Source organism: Triticum urartu, chromosome 5A, assembly GCF_056163025.1.
Source record: "Triticum urartu cultivar PI428250 chromosome 5A, HENAU_Tu73, whole genome shotgun sequence".
Lineage (NCBI taxonomy): Eukaryota > Viridiplantae > Streptophyta > Magnoliopsida > Poales > Poaceae > Triticum > Triticum urartu.
The window spans coordinates 550,938,894-550,956,971 of record NC_141877.1 but is presented as its reverse complement, the minus strand read 5'-3'; the positions used below and the strand labels follow the sequence as shown (position 1 = coordinate 550,956,971).

General features: G+C 46.2%; 2 protein-coding genes across 2 annotated transcripts in view; both read right to left on the bottom strand.

Annotated features, from left to right (window-relative positions):
* The window catches only part of LOC125507325 (SKP1-like protein 1A), a 29,611-nt gene extending 18,237 nt beyond the window's left edge, over nucleotides 1-11,374 (bottom strand). Inside the window, exon 1 of the mRNA XM_048671940.2 lies at nucleotides 11,082-11,374. Within this exon, the coding sequence (XP_048527897.2) occupies nucleotides 11,082-11,348 (267 nt within the window). The 5' untranslated portion in view covers nucleotides 11,349-11,374. The remainder of the gene's footprint in view (nucleotides 1-11,081) is intronic.
* Nucleotides 11,375-12,697: 1,323 nt separating this feature from the next.
* Nucleotides 12,698-17,067, bottom strand: LOC125510479 (uncharacterized). Its single transcript, XM_048675673.2, has 3 exons — nucleotides 16,739-17,067; nucleotides 13,849-15,063; nucleotides 12,698-13,212 (listed from the first exon to the last, which is right to left on the bottom strand). Exons 1-3 carry the CDS (start codon nucleotides 16,853-16,855, stop codon nucleotides 13,075-13,077), a joined length of 1,470 nt encoding a protein of 489 aa, XP_048531630.1. The 5' UTR covers nucleotides 16,856-17,067; the 3' UTR covers nucleotides 12,698-13,074.
* Nucleotides 17,068-18,078: the final 1,011 nt, after the last annotated feature.

Genomic DNA, 18,078 nt, shown 5'->3' with positions numbered 1-18,078 from the left:
TCGATTATGGAGGTGGTAAAAGAGTTCGTCGTAAAGGGTTATGCCGATGCAAACTTTGACACTAATCCAGATTATTCTGAGTAGTAAACTAGATTCGTATAGTAGAACAGTTATTTGGAATAAGCTCCAAATAGAACGTGGTAGCTGCATCTAGGAGATGACATAGAGATTTGTAAAGCACACACGGATCTGAAAGGTTCAGACCCGTTGACTAAAACCTCTCTCACAAGCAACATGATCAAACCCAGAACTCAATGAGTGCTAATCACATAGTGATGTGAACTAGATTATTGACTCTAGTAAACTCTTTGGATGTTGGTTACATGGCGATGTGACCTGTGAGCGTTAATCACATGGCGATGTGAACTAGATTATTGACTCTAGTGCAAGTGGGAGACTGTTGGAAATATGCCCTAGAGGCAATAATAAATTGGTTATTATTATATTTCCTTGTTCATGATAATCGTTTATTATCCATGCTAGAATTGTATTGATAGGAAACTCAGATACATGTGTCGATACATAGACAACACCATGTCCCTAGTAAGCCTCTAGTTGACTAGCTCGTTGATCAATAGATGGTTACGGTTTCCTGACCATGGACATTGGATGTCGTTGATAGCGGGATCACATCATTAGGAGAATGATGTGATGGACAAGACCCAATCCTAAGCCTAGCACAAGATCATGTAGTTTGTATGCTAAAGCTTTTCTAATGTCAAGTATCATTTCCTTAGACCATGAGATTGTGCAACTCCCGGATACCGTAGGAGTGCTTTGGGTGTACCAAACGTCACAACGTAACTGGGTGACTATAAAGGTGCACTACGGGTATCTCCGAAAGTGTCTATTGGGTTGGCACGAATCGAGACTGGGATTTGTCACTCCGTGTAAGCGGAGAGGTATCTCTGGGCCCACTCGGTAGGACATCATCATAATGTGCACAATGTGATCAAGGAGTTGATCACGGGATGATGTGTTACGGAACGAGTAAAGAGACTTGCCGGTAACGAGATTGAACAAGGTATCGGGATACCGACGATCGAATCTCGGGCAAGTATCGTACCGATAGACAAAGGGAATTGAATACGGGATTGATTAAGTCCTTGACATCGTGGTTCATCCGATGAGATCATCGTGGAACATGTGGGAGCCAACATGGGTATCCAGATCCCGCTGTTGGTTATTGACCGGAGAACGTCTCGGTCATGTCTGCATGTCTCCCGAACCCGTAGGGTCTACACACTTAAGGTTCGATGACGCTAGGGTTGTAAAGGAAGTTTGTATGTGGTTACCGAATGTTGTTCGGAGTCCCGGATGAGATCCCGGACGTCACGAGGAGTTCCGGAATGGTCCGGAGGTAAAGATTTATATATGGGAAGTCCTGTTTTGGTCACCGGAAGAGTTTTGGGGTTTATCGGTAACGTACCGGGACCACCGGGAGGGTCCCGGGGGTCCACCAAGTGGGGCCACCAACCCCAGAAGGTTGCGTGGGCCAAGAGTGGTGAGGGACCAGCCCCTTAGTGGGCTGGTGCGCCTCCCACAAGAGCCCATGGCGCCTAAGAGGTGGGAAAGGGGCAAACCCTAATGGGATATGGGCCTTAGGGCCCATATTGGTGCGCCTCCTTCTCCCATCCCCTCTTGGCCGCCACCCTTGTTCCCCATCTAGGGCTGCCGCCCCCCTAGGGGTGGGAACCCTAGAGGGGGCGCAGCCCCTCCCCTTCCCTATATATATTGAGGCATTGGGCAGCCCACAACACGCGATTCCATCTCTCGTTGGTGCAGCCCTGCATCTCTCTCTCTCCCTCCTCTTCTGTGGTGCTTGGCGAAGCCCTGCAGGATTGCCACGCTCCTCCATCACCACCACGCCGTTGTGCTGCTGCTGGATGGAGTCTTCCTCAACCTCTCCCTCTCTCCTTGCTGGATCAAGGCGTGGGAGACGTCACCGGGCTGCACGTGTGTTGAACGCGGAGGTGTCGTGCGTTCGGCACTTGATCATCGGTGATTTGAATCACGACGAGTACGACTCCATCAACCCCGTTCACTTGAACGCTTCCGCTTAGCGATCTACAAGGGTATGTAGATGCACTCTCCTTCCCCTCGTTGCTGGTCTCTCCATAGATAGATCTTGGTGACACGTAGGAAATTTTTTTGAATTTCTGCTACGTTCCCCAACAAGTGGTACGGTAATACAGTTCTGGAAGTCATGCTACTAGATCATGATGAACCTACGAACTATGAAGAAGCGATGGTGAGCCCAGATTCCGCAAAATGGCTTGAAGCCATGAAATCTGAGATGGGATCCATGTATGAGAACAAAGTGTGGACTTTGGTTGACTTGCCCAATGATCAGCAAGCAATTGAGAATAAATGGATCTTCAAGAAGAAGACTGACGCCGATGGTAATATTACTGTCTACAAAGCTCGACTTGTCGCAAAAGGGTTGCGGCAAGTTCAAGGGGTTGACTACGATGAGACCTTCTCACCCGTAGCGATGCTTAAGTCTGTCCGAATCATGTTAGCAATTGCCGCATTTTATGATTATGAAATTTGGCAGATGGATGTCAAAACTGCATTCCTGAATGGATTTCTGGAAGAAGAGTTGTATATGATGCAACCGGAAGGTTTTGTCGATCCAAAGGGAGCTAACAAAGTGTGCAAGCTCCAGCGATCCATTTATGGACTGGCGCAAGCCTCTCGGAGTTGGAATAAACGCTTTGATAGTGTGATCAAAGCATTTGGTTTTATACAGACTTTTGGAGAAGCCTGTATTTACAAGAAAGTGAGTGGGAGCTCTGTAGCATTTCTGATATTATATGTGGATGACATATTACTGATCGGAAATGATATAGAATTTCTGGATAGCATAAAGGGATACTTGAATAAGAGTTTTTCAATGAAAGACCTCGGTGAAGCTGCTTACATATTAGGCATAAAGATCTATAGAGATAGATCAAGACGTTTAATTGAACTTTCACAAAGCACATACCTTGACAAGATTTTGAAGAAGTTCAAAATGGATCAAGCAAAGAAAGGGTTCTTGCCTGTGTTACAAGGTGTGAAGTTGAGTCAGACTCAATGCCCGACCACTGTAGAAGATAGAGAGAAAATGAAAGATGTTCCCTATGTTTCAGCCATAGGCTCTATCATGTATGCAATGCTGTGTACCAGACCTGATGTGTGCCTTGCTATAAGTCTAGCAGGGAGGTACCAAAGTAATCCAGGAGTGGATCACTGGACAGCGGTCAAGAACATCCTGAAGTACCTGAAAAGGACTAAGGATATGTTTCTCGTATATGGAGGTGACAAAGAGCTCATCATAAACGGTTACGTTGATGCAAGCTTTGACACTGATCCGGACGATTCTAAATCGCAAACCGGATACGTGTTTACATTAAACGGTGGAGCTGTCAGTTGGTACAGTTCTAAACAAAGCGTCGTGGCGGGATCTACGTGTGAAGCGGAATACATAGCTGTTTCGGAAGCAGCAAATGAAGGAGTCTGGATGAATGAGTTCATATCCGATCTAGGTGTCATACCTAGTGCATCGGGTCCAATGAAAATCTTTTGTGACAATACTGGTGCAATTGCCTTGGCGAAGGAATCCAGATTTCACAAGAGAACCAAGCACATCAAGAGACGCTTCGATTCCATCCGGGATCTAGTCCAGGTGGGAGACATAGAGATTTGCAAGATACATACGGATCTGAATGTTGCAGACCTGTTGACTAAGCCTCTTCCACGAGCAAAACATGATCAGCACCAAGGCTCCATGGGTGTTAGAATCATTACTGTGTAATCTAGATTATTGACTCTAGTGCAAGTGGGAGACTGAAGGAAATATGCCCTAGTGGCAATAATAAAGTTATTATTTATTTCCTTATATCATGATAAAAGTTTATTATTCATGCTAGAATTGTATTAACCGGAAACATAATACATGTGTGAATACATAGACAAACAGAGTGTCACTAGTATGCCTCTACTTGACTAGCTCGTTAATCAAAGATGGTTGTGTTTCCTAACCATGGACAAAGAGTTGTTATTTGATTAACGGGATCACATCATTAGTTGAATGATCTGATTGACATGACCCATTCCATTAGCTTAGCACCCGATCGTTTAGTATGTTGCTATTGCTTTCTTCATGACTTATACATGTTCCTATGACTATGAGATTATGCAACTCCCGTTTTCCATAGGAACACTTTGTGTGCTACCAAACGTCACAACGTAACTGGGTGATTATAAAGGAGCTCTACAGGTGTCTCCAAAGGTACATGTTGGGTTGGCGTATTTCAAGATTAGGATTTGTCACTCCGATTGTCGGAGAGGTATCTCTGGGCCCTCTCGGTAATGCACATCACTTAAGCCTTGCAAGCATTGCAACTAATGAGTTAGTTGCGGGATGATGTATTACAGAACGAGTAAAGAGACTTGCCGGTAACGAGATTGAACTAGGTATTGAGATACCGACGATCGAATCTCGGGCAAGTAACATACCGATGACAAAGGGAACGACGTATGTTGTTATGCGGTCTGACCGATAAAGATCTTCGTAGAATATGTAGGAGCTAATATGAGCATCCAGGTTCCGCTATTGGTTATTGACCGGAGACGTGTCTCGGTCATGTCTACATTATTCTCGAACCCGTAGGGTCCGCACGCTTAAGGTTTCGATGACAGTTATATTATGAGTTTATGAGTTTTGATGTACCAAAGTTAGTTCGGAGTCCCGGATGTGATCACGGACATGACGAGGAGTCTCGAAATGGTCGAGACATAAAGATTGATAAATTGGACGGCTATATTCGGACATCGGAAGTGTTCCGGGTGATTTCGGAGAAAACCGGAGAGCCGGAGGGTTACCGGAACCCCCCGGGAGAAGTAATGGGCCATATGGGCCTTAGTGGAGAGAGAGAGGGGCAGCTAAAGGTGGGCCGCGCGCCTCCTCCCCCCTGGTCCGAATTGGACTAGGAGAGGGGGGCGGCGCCCCCCTTTCCCTCTCCCTCCCCACTTCTTTCCCCCTCCTAGTAGGAGTCCTACTCCTACTAGGAGGAGGACTCCTCCTTGGCGCGCCATAGAGGGCCGGCCGGCCTCCTCCCCTTGATCCTTTATATACGAGGGCAGGGGGCGCCCCTAGACACACAAGTTGATCCACGTGATCATATTCTTAGCCGTGTGCGGTGCCCCCTTCCACCATAGTCCTCGATAATATTGTAGCGGTGCTTAGGCGAAGCCCTGCGACGGTAGTACATCAAGATCGTCACCACGCCGTCGTGCTAACAGAACTCTTCCCCGACACTTTGCTGGATCGGAGTCCGGGGATCGTCATCGAGCTGAACGTGTGCTAGAATTCTGAGGTGCCGTAGTTTCGGTGCTTGATCGGTCGGGCCGTGGAGACGTACGACTACATCAACCAAACGCTTCCGTTGTCGATCTACAAGGGTATGTAGATCACACTCTCCCCTCTCGTTGCTATGCATCACCATGATCTTGCGTGTGCGTAGGAATTTTTTTGAAATTACTACGTTCCCCAACATTAATTAGTTTAGATTATTTAGATTATTATTTTTTTCACTAGTATATATGTATGAATGCATGTTAGATGGATATAATTAGTGTTTAGTTAGTATGGAATTTTTTTATATAATGTTGTTTTTCAGTTTTTTAATGGATGTATAAAAGTTGTGTTTTCTGTTTTTAGTGTTAGATGCTTAATTAGTATGAAATAGCATATAGAATTTTGACATATGCAATGATAGCATAATTAGTGTTATATAGAAATGTTAGAAATTTTAGTTATCAAAATCCAATCATTAAAAAAATGTTACTTTTTGCGAGCATATAGCTAGTATTTGTTCTCGACGATGCCCGGCCCGCATCCTCGCCGTCGACCCGTCCGCGACGACGTCCGACTGACCCATGTCCAGGACTGGGCTCCACCGGGCTGGCACTGGGAGGTGTTGCCTGGAGGGGCGCGCCGCTTGATGAGGAACCCAGCCTCGGGTCCCGTCGTCGACCTTGATCTCGTTTGGTGGCGTTCGCGTGGGCCAGTTTTGGTGCGGAGGGAGCCGGCCCCGCCGGAGGTGGTACGTCGCCGTGTCAGGGAGGAGGACGAGCACGTCGATCGCTACATGGTTGCGTTAGAGGGCGGCATGTTCTCCAATACCTGGCAGTTTCTTCAGGGATCTCACTTCAGCTATGATCCTGTGAGGGTTCCTTCTCTTTGGGTGTCCACCGCCCGCGCCGCAGGAACCGCGAGTGTCCTAGATTCTTCTGTAGTATTCGATCTTTAATTAGCTACCTAGCCAGTGATGTACTATTCAATATTATATATTATTCGAGACGATGTATTCGAGATTATATCTATTATTCGAGACGATGTATTCGAGATTATATCTATTATTCGAGACGATGTATTTGAGATTATATCTATTATTCGAGACGATGTAATTTGAATACTAAATTGTTTTATATTTCTTTTGGCATAGTTAAATAAAAGCTATGGCGGACAATACCGACAGAGTGGGAGAACAGACCATGTTCGATATAATACGCGGGCCAGATGATGATCAAAATGAAGAAGATTATGACGGCTCCGAATTTCTAAACAACACCGGAGAGGGTGATATGATATTCGATCGCGACGACCGAATTGATGAAGTCGTGAACTAGGATTATGACAATGACGAAGAACATGTTGATCTTGAAACAACAAAGACCGGCGAGGTATATATATTTATATAAGCAGGCATCTGGTGATCATCACATGTTTTAAATGAGTTGAAGATATATTAACGAATCGATCTTTCTTCTTTCAGCCATCCGGATCGAGCAAATCTTCAGGCAACAGGACGAAACGAGGCCCGAACAAAAAGTTGAAGCAGGGCGTAAAGTATAATATCGAGGCAATCAAACCTAATGGCGAACCATTAGCGCCTAAGAAGATTGCGGACAAGTTCGTTCGTCAGTGCGGAGTTCTTGTGAAGGACCAACTCCCGATCTCCCTTCAGGAATGGAGAGAGCCAGCAAAGCCACGTCCAGATCTTACTTTTGTCGATGACAGACAAAAAAGTCTGCTTTGGGATACTCTCATGGAACATTTCACCCTACCAGATCATTTCACAGAAGCAGATGTGCAGAAAGTCAAGGACGCTGCTCTTAGGAAGATGGCGGTTGCATTCAAGAACCACAAGAATCGTGAATGGGACAAGTACGTCAAGGGAGGAAGGAAGACTCCAGTATTCGAGGGAACACTAGAGAATCAAAGTGCTCATTGGGACGATTTCATGAAATTCAAGGATTCAGAATTAGCTAAGGAATGGTCGAGAATAAACAAGAAGAATGCCGAAAAAGAGGATAAGTTCCATAAGCTGGGGCCAGGTGGCTACGCGGTGGCAATGCCTAAGTGGGATAAGTCTGAGAAAGAGATGGAGGATGTAGGTGTCACTCCGTTTACTAAGAGCTGGTCCCCCAGGTGCAGGACTTGGTTCTATGCGCATGGGGGGGAGTTGGACCCGAAGACAGGCAAAGTTTCAATGAAGGCATGTCTGAACGGAGCCGACGATAATATACTTGTTGCAATAGAAGAGGCTCGAACGGGGGTGTTCCAGCCCAACAGAGAGAACGACGAGCTTACGCGTGCCCTGGGAAATCCTGAACACCCGGGAAGAACACGAGGCAAGGGCGCTATTCCGTGGTATGAGGGGTTTTCGGACTGGAACGCCGACTACAGAACCCGTGCGAGAAGGAAGATTGCGGAGGAGAAGCAGAGGAAGATGGAGGAGGAGAAGAGGAAGTTGGACTATGAACGCCTTCAAGGCCTAGAATCAGCGCACGCGGACTTGGTAGTCAAATTCCAGCGGCAACAGGAGCAGATCGACTCACTTAGCCAGCAAAGGGGGTCTCAGCAGCTGCAGCAGCTAGCGGATGATCCAGCATTGGATACCACCGCCCCATCCATGCCGAGAAGCAGCATGGGTTCCGCCCCGTTTGACGCAATGCTGGATAGATACCCCGTGGATGACATCGCGGAGAACACTAACTGCGAGCTACACTTCAAAATTAAGAACATATCCTTGAAGGTGGCGGACGGCGTTTCTTATACAAATTCCCCCGATGCAATCTTCCATTGCAACCCGATTCTAGCAGGCTATGCTCGTGTCGTGGTTGATGAGGTGGTGGACCAATATTCGGGGCTAGAGCTTGACATTCCTGGAGGTGACGAGGAGCACACACTCGGAGATGCCAAACATCGTATCATCCTATGGAGAAAGGATTGCATCATCTTTCGAAGGCCACCGACACCGCGTCACCCGACTCCTCGTCGAAGTCCGCCACCGAGTCAGTAGACTCCCGCTCCTTCAAGTCCACCAACGCGTGAGGCCACTCCTCCTCCTCCAAGTCCGGCAAAGTGTCAGGCCACTCCTCCTCCAAGTCCGACACAGCGTCAGACGTCCACTCCTCCTCCAAGTCCGGCACAACCTCATGCCACTCCTCCTCCAAGTCCGGCACAGCTTCAGGCCACTCCTCCTCGTCCAACTCAGCCCCGTCAGCCGTCTCCGCCGCCTCAGCAATCGCAGAAGAGACACCCCACAGCTATGGTGCGTAGCGGTACGAGTCGAGGTCATAGTACAGGAAGTACAGGCGGAGGCAAGCGATATAAATATGGTCCAAACCTCACTACTCCTCTTCCTGAGAGGGCTTACGACAGGACCGAGGAGCAAACCAATGCCATAGTGCAGGCAGAAGTCGACGCCCATTTTGGACCGAAACCGCCACCGCCGCCAAGGGAGAAAGTGCCTGTGGAAGTAGTTGACCACTTCATTTGTATGGCTCAACCACCAGCTCCTAAGTCTGTTGACACAGACTATGAGCGCCACATCAGGAAGTTACATCGACAACGTCTATAGAAGGAGGCGAGCTCGAGCTCGAGCAAACAACAAGCAGCTGTCAAAAAATGCGGGAAAACCGTTGCCCAGCTGGGAGAACAGGCGGCGCAATCGATCCCCCCGCTTGTTGTGCCGCCAACAACACGTGACAGTACGCGCGTCCAATATTATTGTGGGCAAACAGTTTACGTTCCCGAGGTGGGTGATGTGGTAATAACCCAGGAGCATATAATGCAGGCTGAAACTCTCAAAATCACTGTTGGACAACTCCTCGAGATCGAGGACATGCTTGTGCTTACAGAGGAGGAAATAAAACGGAAATATGCCCGGGGCCAACCTTTGGTCAAGCCAGAAGAGGTCAAGAAGCTCCCCACGAGAATGTATGAATTGCATCAATGGTACATGGACATTACCAAGAGATCCGATCGAGAGTCCCTCATGGTGCAAGTCAAGAAGGATCATTACTACCATCAGAAACCTGTGACCGTTGAGTATTCTGAACTGTTTCAGTTATACAATCAAGACGCACTCGACAAATCTATCGTCAGTTGCTATTGTCTGTAAGTGATTTCTTTCTATAATTTAAGTCTCAAGCTAGCTGTAATGATCCTTTTGATCAATCATTACCTGTAATTATCCTCACTATATTCTTTTCTGTGGTATTATGCAGGATGAAGATGTATGAAATGAGAAAAGGTGGACGCTATGGCATTGGGTTCATTGACCTAAACACCGTTAATGAATACACATGGAAAATAAACAAGCATCATGAAAAGCAGGTAGAGGACAGCATGCTAGAGTTCTTGAAGCGCCTCAAATACAATGAAGATATACTACTTCCTTACAACTTCCAGTGAGTCACACTTTCTTGTACTACAAATTCTCTGTTTTTGCCTACTAGCTAGCTACATGTTTTTGCTTACATATGCCCGCTTAATTAAGACATGCAAACGTGTGTGCATGCAGATTTCACTGGATCTTGTGTATCATTAAAGTTGACGCTGGAACAGTTGAAATACTGGACTCACTACTCAAAGCAAATGACTATAACATCTTGTTTGGGATAGTCAACAGGTAATTTCAATCATTATTAACTATATATCTCGGCCTATTTAGTTCGTCATTTCATGATATGAACTATTTAATAACCCCTTTATTCATTTTCTTTGTCGGCGGGCAGGGCTTGGGCAAGGTTCATCAACGTCACGGAAGGCGAATGGAAACGACAACTGAAATGGTTTTGACCCAAGATAAATAATTAAGTAGTACTAACTAGCTAGCTAGCTGCCATCTCTTTAATTATCATGCTTGATTAATTATTATCTGATCAAATTAAATTCCATTCTCGTAATAAAGGCCTTGAAGCAGGCGCAGGGGACTGATCTGTGTGCATTCTGCGTTTGCGAGAACATTCGCATGATGGCGTCCAAAAGGAGCAGATCTCAAAGACAAGAATGGGTACGCTTGTCAGAACACTATTCACAATTTTTACATCATTATCGATATCTAGTCACACAACTAATACACATGCATATTGATCTCCTTCTTAACAGTTCACAGAGGTGCGGGACAAGCTCCTAGAAACGGAGCGCGTAGAAGCACTTCAAGAGGAAATAGCGGGATTTTTGCTCGACCAGGTCATAAATCCGAAGGGAGAATACTATTACCCGCTACCGTCCCCATCGACCAGGTCATGAACCACTTCCAATTGTCATCGTGCTCCGAAGGCACTAATTAGGCTAATGCCACTGGCTCCGAAGGCAACATGCATATGTAGGAGAATTGTATATAGCTATACATGTGTGTATGTGTGAATTAATATGATGGTTTGTGAGACATTGATGATATATATATATGATTGGTTCTACTAGAAATTAACGTGTACAATGTGTAGTATCGTGAAATACCAGCAAACGAAAAAAAATTAAAATGGAAAACACAAAATTAAATTAAAAAAATCATAAAACCAAAAAACCCCCAAACATTTTAGTACCGGTCGGTGTTACCAAGCGGTACTAAAGGGCTCCCAGCCCCCGGAGCTGGCTCGTGCCACGTGGTTGCCCTTTAGCACCGGTTCGTGCTGAACCGGTACTAAAGGGAGGGGCCTTTAGTGCCCACACTTTAGTGCCGTAACCGGCACTAAAGGGCCTTACGAACCGATGCTATTGCCCGGTTCTGCACTAGTGCGTCGAACACCTTGAGCGGGTCGTCGAAGTTGGGGATGTGGTCGAAGGGGTCCGCCGCCGCGCCCAGGTCGGAGAAGTGCCTGTTGACGTACTCAAGGACGCAGGAGAGGACCCGGCCGGTGACGCCGGGGACCGGGATGGCACCGTCGGCGGCGCCGCCCTTCTCCAGCGTGTCCTTGATCGTCTTAGACGCGGCGGCGATCGCCTCCTCCATCACCTCGAGCTCCTGGCCGTCGGAGCTGCGCAGGCGGACCATCTTCGTCGTCATCTTCGATCTCTCTGACTTCGGTTCTGCGATCGGCGGCCGCTGCGTATTTATATGCGAGGACAGGGAGACGATCGAGGACTTTGGGTCGGTGTACTCGGGCCGCCGCCGACTCCAACTCAGCCTTTTTTTTTAGAGAAACCGACTCAACTCAGGTTGCGTACGTAGTAGGAGGATTAAAAGGTTACTTGTCGATCTGCAGCCCGCAACAACAATGTCCATGCGATCGGCCCACGTAAATCATGTACATTTATTATTTATTTTGTAACTCTCACTTTTTTTAACAAACTGTACGAAAAAAGGAAGTTATTTTGTAACTGTCACCCGAAAAATGAGTTGGAATTTCTTTCAAATTAATACCCCAAAACAGCAAAGTAAGTAGTTGTTGTTCTTAATGCAAAATGCCATGATTTAAAAACAATAAACCCTTACAAGGCAACCCTCAAAAAATTAGAAATTCCAACCGGTTCCTTGAACAAAATAACGCCATCTTCCTCCTGCACACGCTGGTGGTGCGCCATGATCCATGCTCGATGTCCGCACACGTCGGTGGCACTCCATGATTCATGCTTGATGTCCGTGATCCATGCCTGATGTCACGACTGAGCCGAAGCTAGCAAGACTTTGAGTCCGCGGCCGGAAAGCCGTCGAGATATGCCGGAAGAAGCTAGTGGCCATTATCCAAAAAATGGATCGTCGCCCTAGAAAGGAGGACAAGGAGAAGGGCTAAGAATGACGAAGACGACTACCACCTTCGTCAACATGGACCTTGACGCCATGACGCACGACGCGCTCACCTAGATTTGAAAGAGTCCATACGATGCAGACACTACCTCCTAGAACCAACACCAAGAGCAGAGGCCTGACCTGGTCGACCCCCGATCAAACTATTTCGCGTCGAAGGATGATCTAGAGAAACCTTATTCGACCGTCAGAGCCGAAGCCACGATAGCCAAAAATCCTAATTGAACAAACCTACTTCCTCCGATCGGAATTACTTGTCTCGGAAATGGATGTATCTAGAATTAAAATACGTTTAGATACATCCATTTCTACGACAAGTAATTCCGAACGGAGGGAGTAGACCGCTGGATGCACCCGGAATAAGGTCACAGGGTTCCCCTCCCTCCCCACTGCCGCCAGAGCAGAACCCCATGACCCCTCATTATTGTGGCAATCGTAATTTGTCGCAACTGATGCAGTTCAGTTGGACCATGAACAGTCACCTTCACCGTTCAATTCCAGGAATCCTCTTTAAGCTATATGCGTACAGTCTACATTTTTAAAGACAAGAAAAGGGCTGAATTTTGACAGCACAAGCATCGACTGCACCTGTCCATAGGAGGCAGCAATTCACCCAGGAAAGGGAACATCTTCCATTCTGTAAATGTGTTCCATGCACAAGAATTCCTTTACAGGTACAGCTGCACATATATGCACACAGCACGCTACTGTCTCAGATAATCTAATCTCCTTCACTGACCCCAATATCTGCACAGGTGACTATGCGACATCTCGCTCTACACGAGCAACATTCCTATGTCAGGCGACGCAGCAGCAGAGTCTCTGAATCATATGCACAGCACCTCGACTCTGACTCATGTCTTGCTTCTAAGTATATCAGGTATCACAAAGCTGACTAAATCAATTGAAGAATCTATGAATCATGAATGTGATCTGAAGAATCTATAGCTCCGCGGGGGATCGCACTGGGACGACGAGCAAGAGGTCAGTCTGCCGCTAGTGCTTGGAGCTCCCGCAGGTGGTCTGGTATCAGTGTTCCCAGGTGAGGATTCTGGGGGTTCTCTGCATATGCAACATGGTATGCCGCAACGCAAGCCTGTGGCCACGCAATCATCATCCGGCACTGCAACATTGCAACACGGAAGAAAAGGGAATCATAAACCGGAAGCATAGAGCAGTAAGGGACATCTACACTTCATAACTGATGCTGGACCGCTACCCTTTTCGGTGGGTATATAACAGTATCTCTCCCTTTTCAGTTTTCAGTGGACAAGCATCTCTCTTCTTTTGGATATAAATATATAAATGGATGCCATTTTCACATAATTCTGATAAAAGAAGCATCTAGAACTACAAAAGTGGAAAGGTGCAATTTCACCAAGGCTATGTAAAGTCAAATCCATATTTTATATATCTCTGTACCAACTAGCTTTTGAGGCTTATGGACGCAACTACCTAAAATGTCAAGTGGCATAGGTATGCAAGCAAAATGTTGAACTAAACAGGTTTACACTACTTCTTTGTAAACAAACACCAATACATAGTCTATCAGTTTTACTAGTGCAGACAGTGTGCTACCGTCGTCTTGTCAACAGAAGATTATAACAAATTCAACCAGGTTCACCAATAGACAGTCTGCTTTTTTTTTTTTTTTCTTTTTTGCTGTTTGCTAGCAAAAGACCAATGCAGACTTAAGTTGTCACTAATGCTGATAAATAAACACAGGGAAAAACAGCCGGGGAGGAATTAAGAAGAATACCATGTAATAACCGATGAGAAATGAGTAGAACGATATTGGCAGAGCAAGCTCCTTACGATCCCTATCCATGGCCAGTGCCCATGAACCAGCAACCAATGAGGCCAAGGCGCCTCCAGTGACAGCCGAAAGGAAGCAGAAGGAACCGGTGAGGTCTGAATCGACAAGCTTCGCCATCCCGCGGAGAACGAAAAGGGACCACACATCCCGCGAAGCCACACAGAACGCCTTCCCCCGCGCTCCGACATGGACAAAGCCCCACCGGTTCACCCGTCCCATCAATTTCTCCGATACAGTCAGGCAGCAGCCCTGGCAGCATGAGAAAAGGAACTCGTCGTTGCCCCCTGACAGGGCGTTGATCGCTCGAGCGAAGCTCCTCACCGCTGCAATCACCGGGACAAGCACAGCCCCCATGCATATGTCACCAAAAGCTGGCCCCGACATCGTGCCACAGAATGCTTCGACGGCACCACCTGGCATACGGACTCCGTAGGCAAGCGCCGCATGTGCCAGCCTTGCCACGGCCACATAGACGAAGTAACGCAGCACCTGCATTGTCCATGATATGCTCACCAGGAGCGCGGCCACATAGACAATATGGAAATCCATGAAGTGCCCTTCTGCAGCTGAAATGCAGCTGATGGCAACTGTCCAGAAGGCCATGTAGCCAAACGCGGCAAGGACAACAAAAAGAACCAGGCAAGAGGCACTGAAGGGCAAATGTGCTCCATTGACAGAGGTGGAAAGTACTGCGGCGGCATGCTGGAGGCGCGGACCAGTGGCCCAACAACTGTACAGCGCCGCTGCAATGGCGATCACAACTATGAGCACTCCGATGCCAAGGGCTTCGCCGTCACCGACAAGGAGTATGACTACATCGCAGCCAAGTGCGGAAACAGGAGCTGTCCAGAGAGATGTTTTGATGGCTTTTGCAGGATTAGTGACAGCAAGGATAGTCCAAAAGCAGGCAGCGATAATAGATAATATCACAGAAGAGGCGAGCGGAATGAAGTGGGCGAAGGGCTTGTAGGTAGGATTCGGGTGGGAAGAAGCCTGGACTCCAAGAAAGATTGTGAGGGCGATGAAAGCAATGAGGTGCATGATGAACAGAATCTTTGTGAAACTGGCTGTGAAACCACTGCAGCAACCACGACTGTCACGGACTGCAATGTTCCCATAGACTGGAGAGTAAACTTGCTCTTCTATTTCAAGTGGCACCTGAAGAAATAGTGGTTGGAACATTAGTGAAGTGGAATCTTAAAACCAAAACAGCGAAGTCCATAACGAGATTTTGTATTTTGTATGTGTTTGTGTTCAAAGCTCGAGATGGTAAAAGTTTGGTATCATTTAAATGTTATGAAAACTAGTATATGGATCATTAGTAATTAATTATGTTGGAGCAAACATGGTGCAGTAATCGTACAGGCTATGAAGAAATAAACTCATCCTTATAGTGATACCTTGGAAATGATTCCCCAAAAGTTATTCCAGTAACCCATATCTGTAATAGATGTTTTAAAATAATGAAGAAGAAAGCTAATGTTATAAGTACTTCATATCTAGCTTAGATAGCAAATATAGGGACTAATGCAAGTGGGCAGTCAGGATTGTTCTTGCCATCTTGTCTGATAATAGCAAATTCACTTATGATGCTAGAATACGAAAATGTGGTCAGATTGTGATCTTGTCAGAATAAGATGAATGTTTTCACTATCTGTCTATAAGTCAGATGGAGGGGGGAGTTTGTGAAGATAATCCTATATGTAACTGAATATACTCCCTCCGTTCGAAAATAAGTATCATGGTTTTAGTTCAAATTTGAACTAAAACCACGACACTTACTTCGGAACAGAAGGAGTATTTGATAAATATAAGCAACAACTAGTTCCTCCTAAAATGAAACCGACTTCTAGTAGGTATTTCGGTGTTAATTTTCTTCTAGAAACTTGCAACGAGTTTTTTTTTCTTTAACCCCAACATTAAGCTGCAATACGTGTTTTAAGCTATCCTGTAGGCTACAGTTTAATGCTAAACTAGCATATCCCCGCATTTTTTTTGCTAAACTAGCATATAGTACTACGTTGTTTTTTCAGATATCCCATTCTATACAAGCACATAAACAGACATTGGCAATCACAATAATTGTACCAGAACTTGAAAGGAAATCAGTTCAAGATGCAGATAGAGTTGTACAGTACATTTCAAATATGATCACAGAAACACTTGGTATTTTCTTCTATTATAGCTGCATAGTAGCCATACTGAATGTGCATATCATCAGAGAATTGAGAATGCCAAAATATAAAACTATGGATCAATCAAAATTTGTGCAATCACAAAAACTCTAGGGCCAACAAAGTGATGCTGGCACGCAAGTAGTCCGCCATACCCCAACCACTTGAGCACCCTACTGCCTCATTTCGGTCTGCACATCTAAAAACACGAGCAATTGTTGTAGTCTTATACCAACCCCAATCCACAACCACCCGTCACAGGATTTGTTCAACCAATTCTACACATGGGCGGGGCGGCATGGAAACATCCAGTTCGAAAACACGGCCTTGCGCGCACGAAACTGATTGGAGCAACATCGACACGGGCAAAGCGATTCCGAACACACGTACACGGTTCATCCGAATTACAGTAGGATATGATTCAGTGGTCCAAGCAGATGTGGCACAATCAGAGCAGCCCCCCGATTGGGCGGGCCTGGTTCGCCAGAGATCCTAATCTGCCAGCACTCCTCTCCCTCTGTGGCACGCGAACCAAATCGCGGCAAGCAAGAGCAGCAGGGAGCTATCCCCCCAGTCGCGGTCAAACGCAGGCACGCCGAGCGCGAGCGACAGCCCGATGGGGAGGGGAAGAGAGAGGAGGGGAGGGGCGCGCCGGTCACCTGGTAAGGGCTGGCCGCCGGCGTGTGCGCCGCGCCGCCGTGCCCGGGGGTAATGCCGCCGCCGGCCGCCGTGATTTCGCCGACGCCGACGGCGGTTCCTCCCTGCCTCGCCGCCATCGCCCTGCCGACTGCCGTGCCCGACTCCCTCTCTCTCTCTCTAATCCGCCGTGAGTGGCTTTGGTCAGGTGGTAGTAGTGATAATCATGCGCTTCGGCTTTGGGCTTGGCTTTGCTCTCGCTTTCGCTTTCGCCAGCGGCCGCGCTTTTCCGCTTGCTCTGCTTGGACGGGGGAGGAGAAGTGGTTCCACTACCCTCCTTTTTTTTCTGCTTTGGGTTGGGTTGATTTGCGGAGGCGTGGCGTGGGGAGTGGGGTGCGTGGGGAGCGAGTGGTCTGGGTCTCTGACGCGGTGGGGTCACTGGGGTTCTGTGCTCTTCCGTCGCGGCCGTGCGCCCTAGTAGTTGTGATGGCGAGGCGAGCGATGACTTGGTGGAGTACAGGGTGACGGGTCGCCGTCGGGTTTTGGACCTCGGGCTTACACGTCATCCTGAGCACGTGCTGTGGCGTGGGAGCTATTTCTCGCCCATTCGTGTGACTTAACCCCGTCTCATTTCGGTGCTACTGAGCCAGTCCAGCACTGTAGCTGACTCTGCCCGAGTTTGTTTTTTCTTTTCCAGGTTTAACTGCTTGACTGGTTATCTTTGGGTTTTTATCATTCTAGTATTAATTATTCTTTCTTTGGTTCTCCTTGTTTATTTCTTCAGTTTTCGCTGGGTTTTTTCGTTTCCTTTATTTTTCATAAACATTGTATATTTTTCTTATTGGTCAGACATACTTATACCTATATAACATTTCTCAAATGTATGATTAATATTTTAAAACAATTAAAATTTATGTTTAGATATAATTATACATCTCATACACATTGCGTATTTGTCTTATATACATTAAAAATATTTTATACACATTTAAAATAAATTAAATGCATGATTGATACTTATCTAAATATATATTTTTTTAATTTTTTTAATGCCTGCTAGTTTGTTTGCAAAAATATGTTCAAACCTGTTTTTCTGAATGATAGAAACATTATTTTAACTATGCAAGCAATTTTACATAGTATAATCATTTTTTTATAAAATGTCACAAACATATTTTCAAACCAAATAACATTTTTAAAATGTAATGTACATTTTTTCAATGGTATGAAACATTGTTTTAAATTACACAAATATCTTTTTTACATTGTATAAAATTTTCCAAAAATATCTGAACATTTTTCTACAAATATGTTAACATTTTTTTCAATGTCACATACATTTTTTTCAAGGTACAAACATTTT

Excerpts from the sequence above, each read along its gene's own strand:
- LOC125510479 (XM_048675673.2), bottom strand. The coding sequence starts at position 16,855 with ATGGCGGCGAGGCAGGGAGGAACCGCCGTCGGCGTCGGCGAAATCACG. Across the intron at positions 15,064-16,738 it reads CGGCGGCCAGCCCTTACCAG|GTGCCACTTGAAATAGAAGA; the intron begins GTGACCGGCGCG and ends CTATTTCTTCAG. Across the intron at positions 13,213-13,848 it reads TTCTCATCGGTTATTACATG|TGCCGGATGATGATTGCGTG; the intron begins GTATTCTTCTTA and ends GCAATGTTGCAG.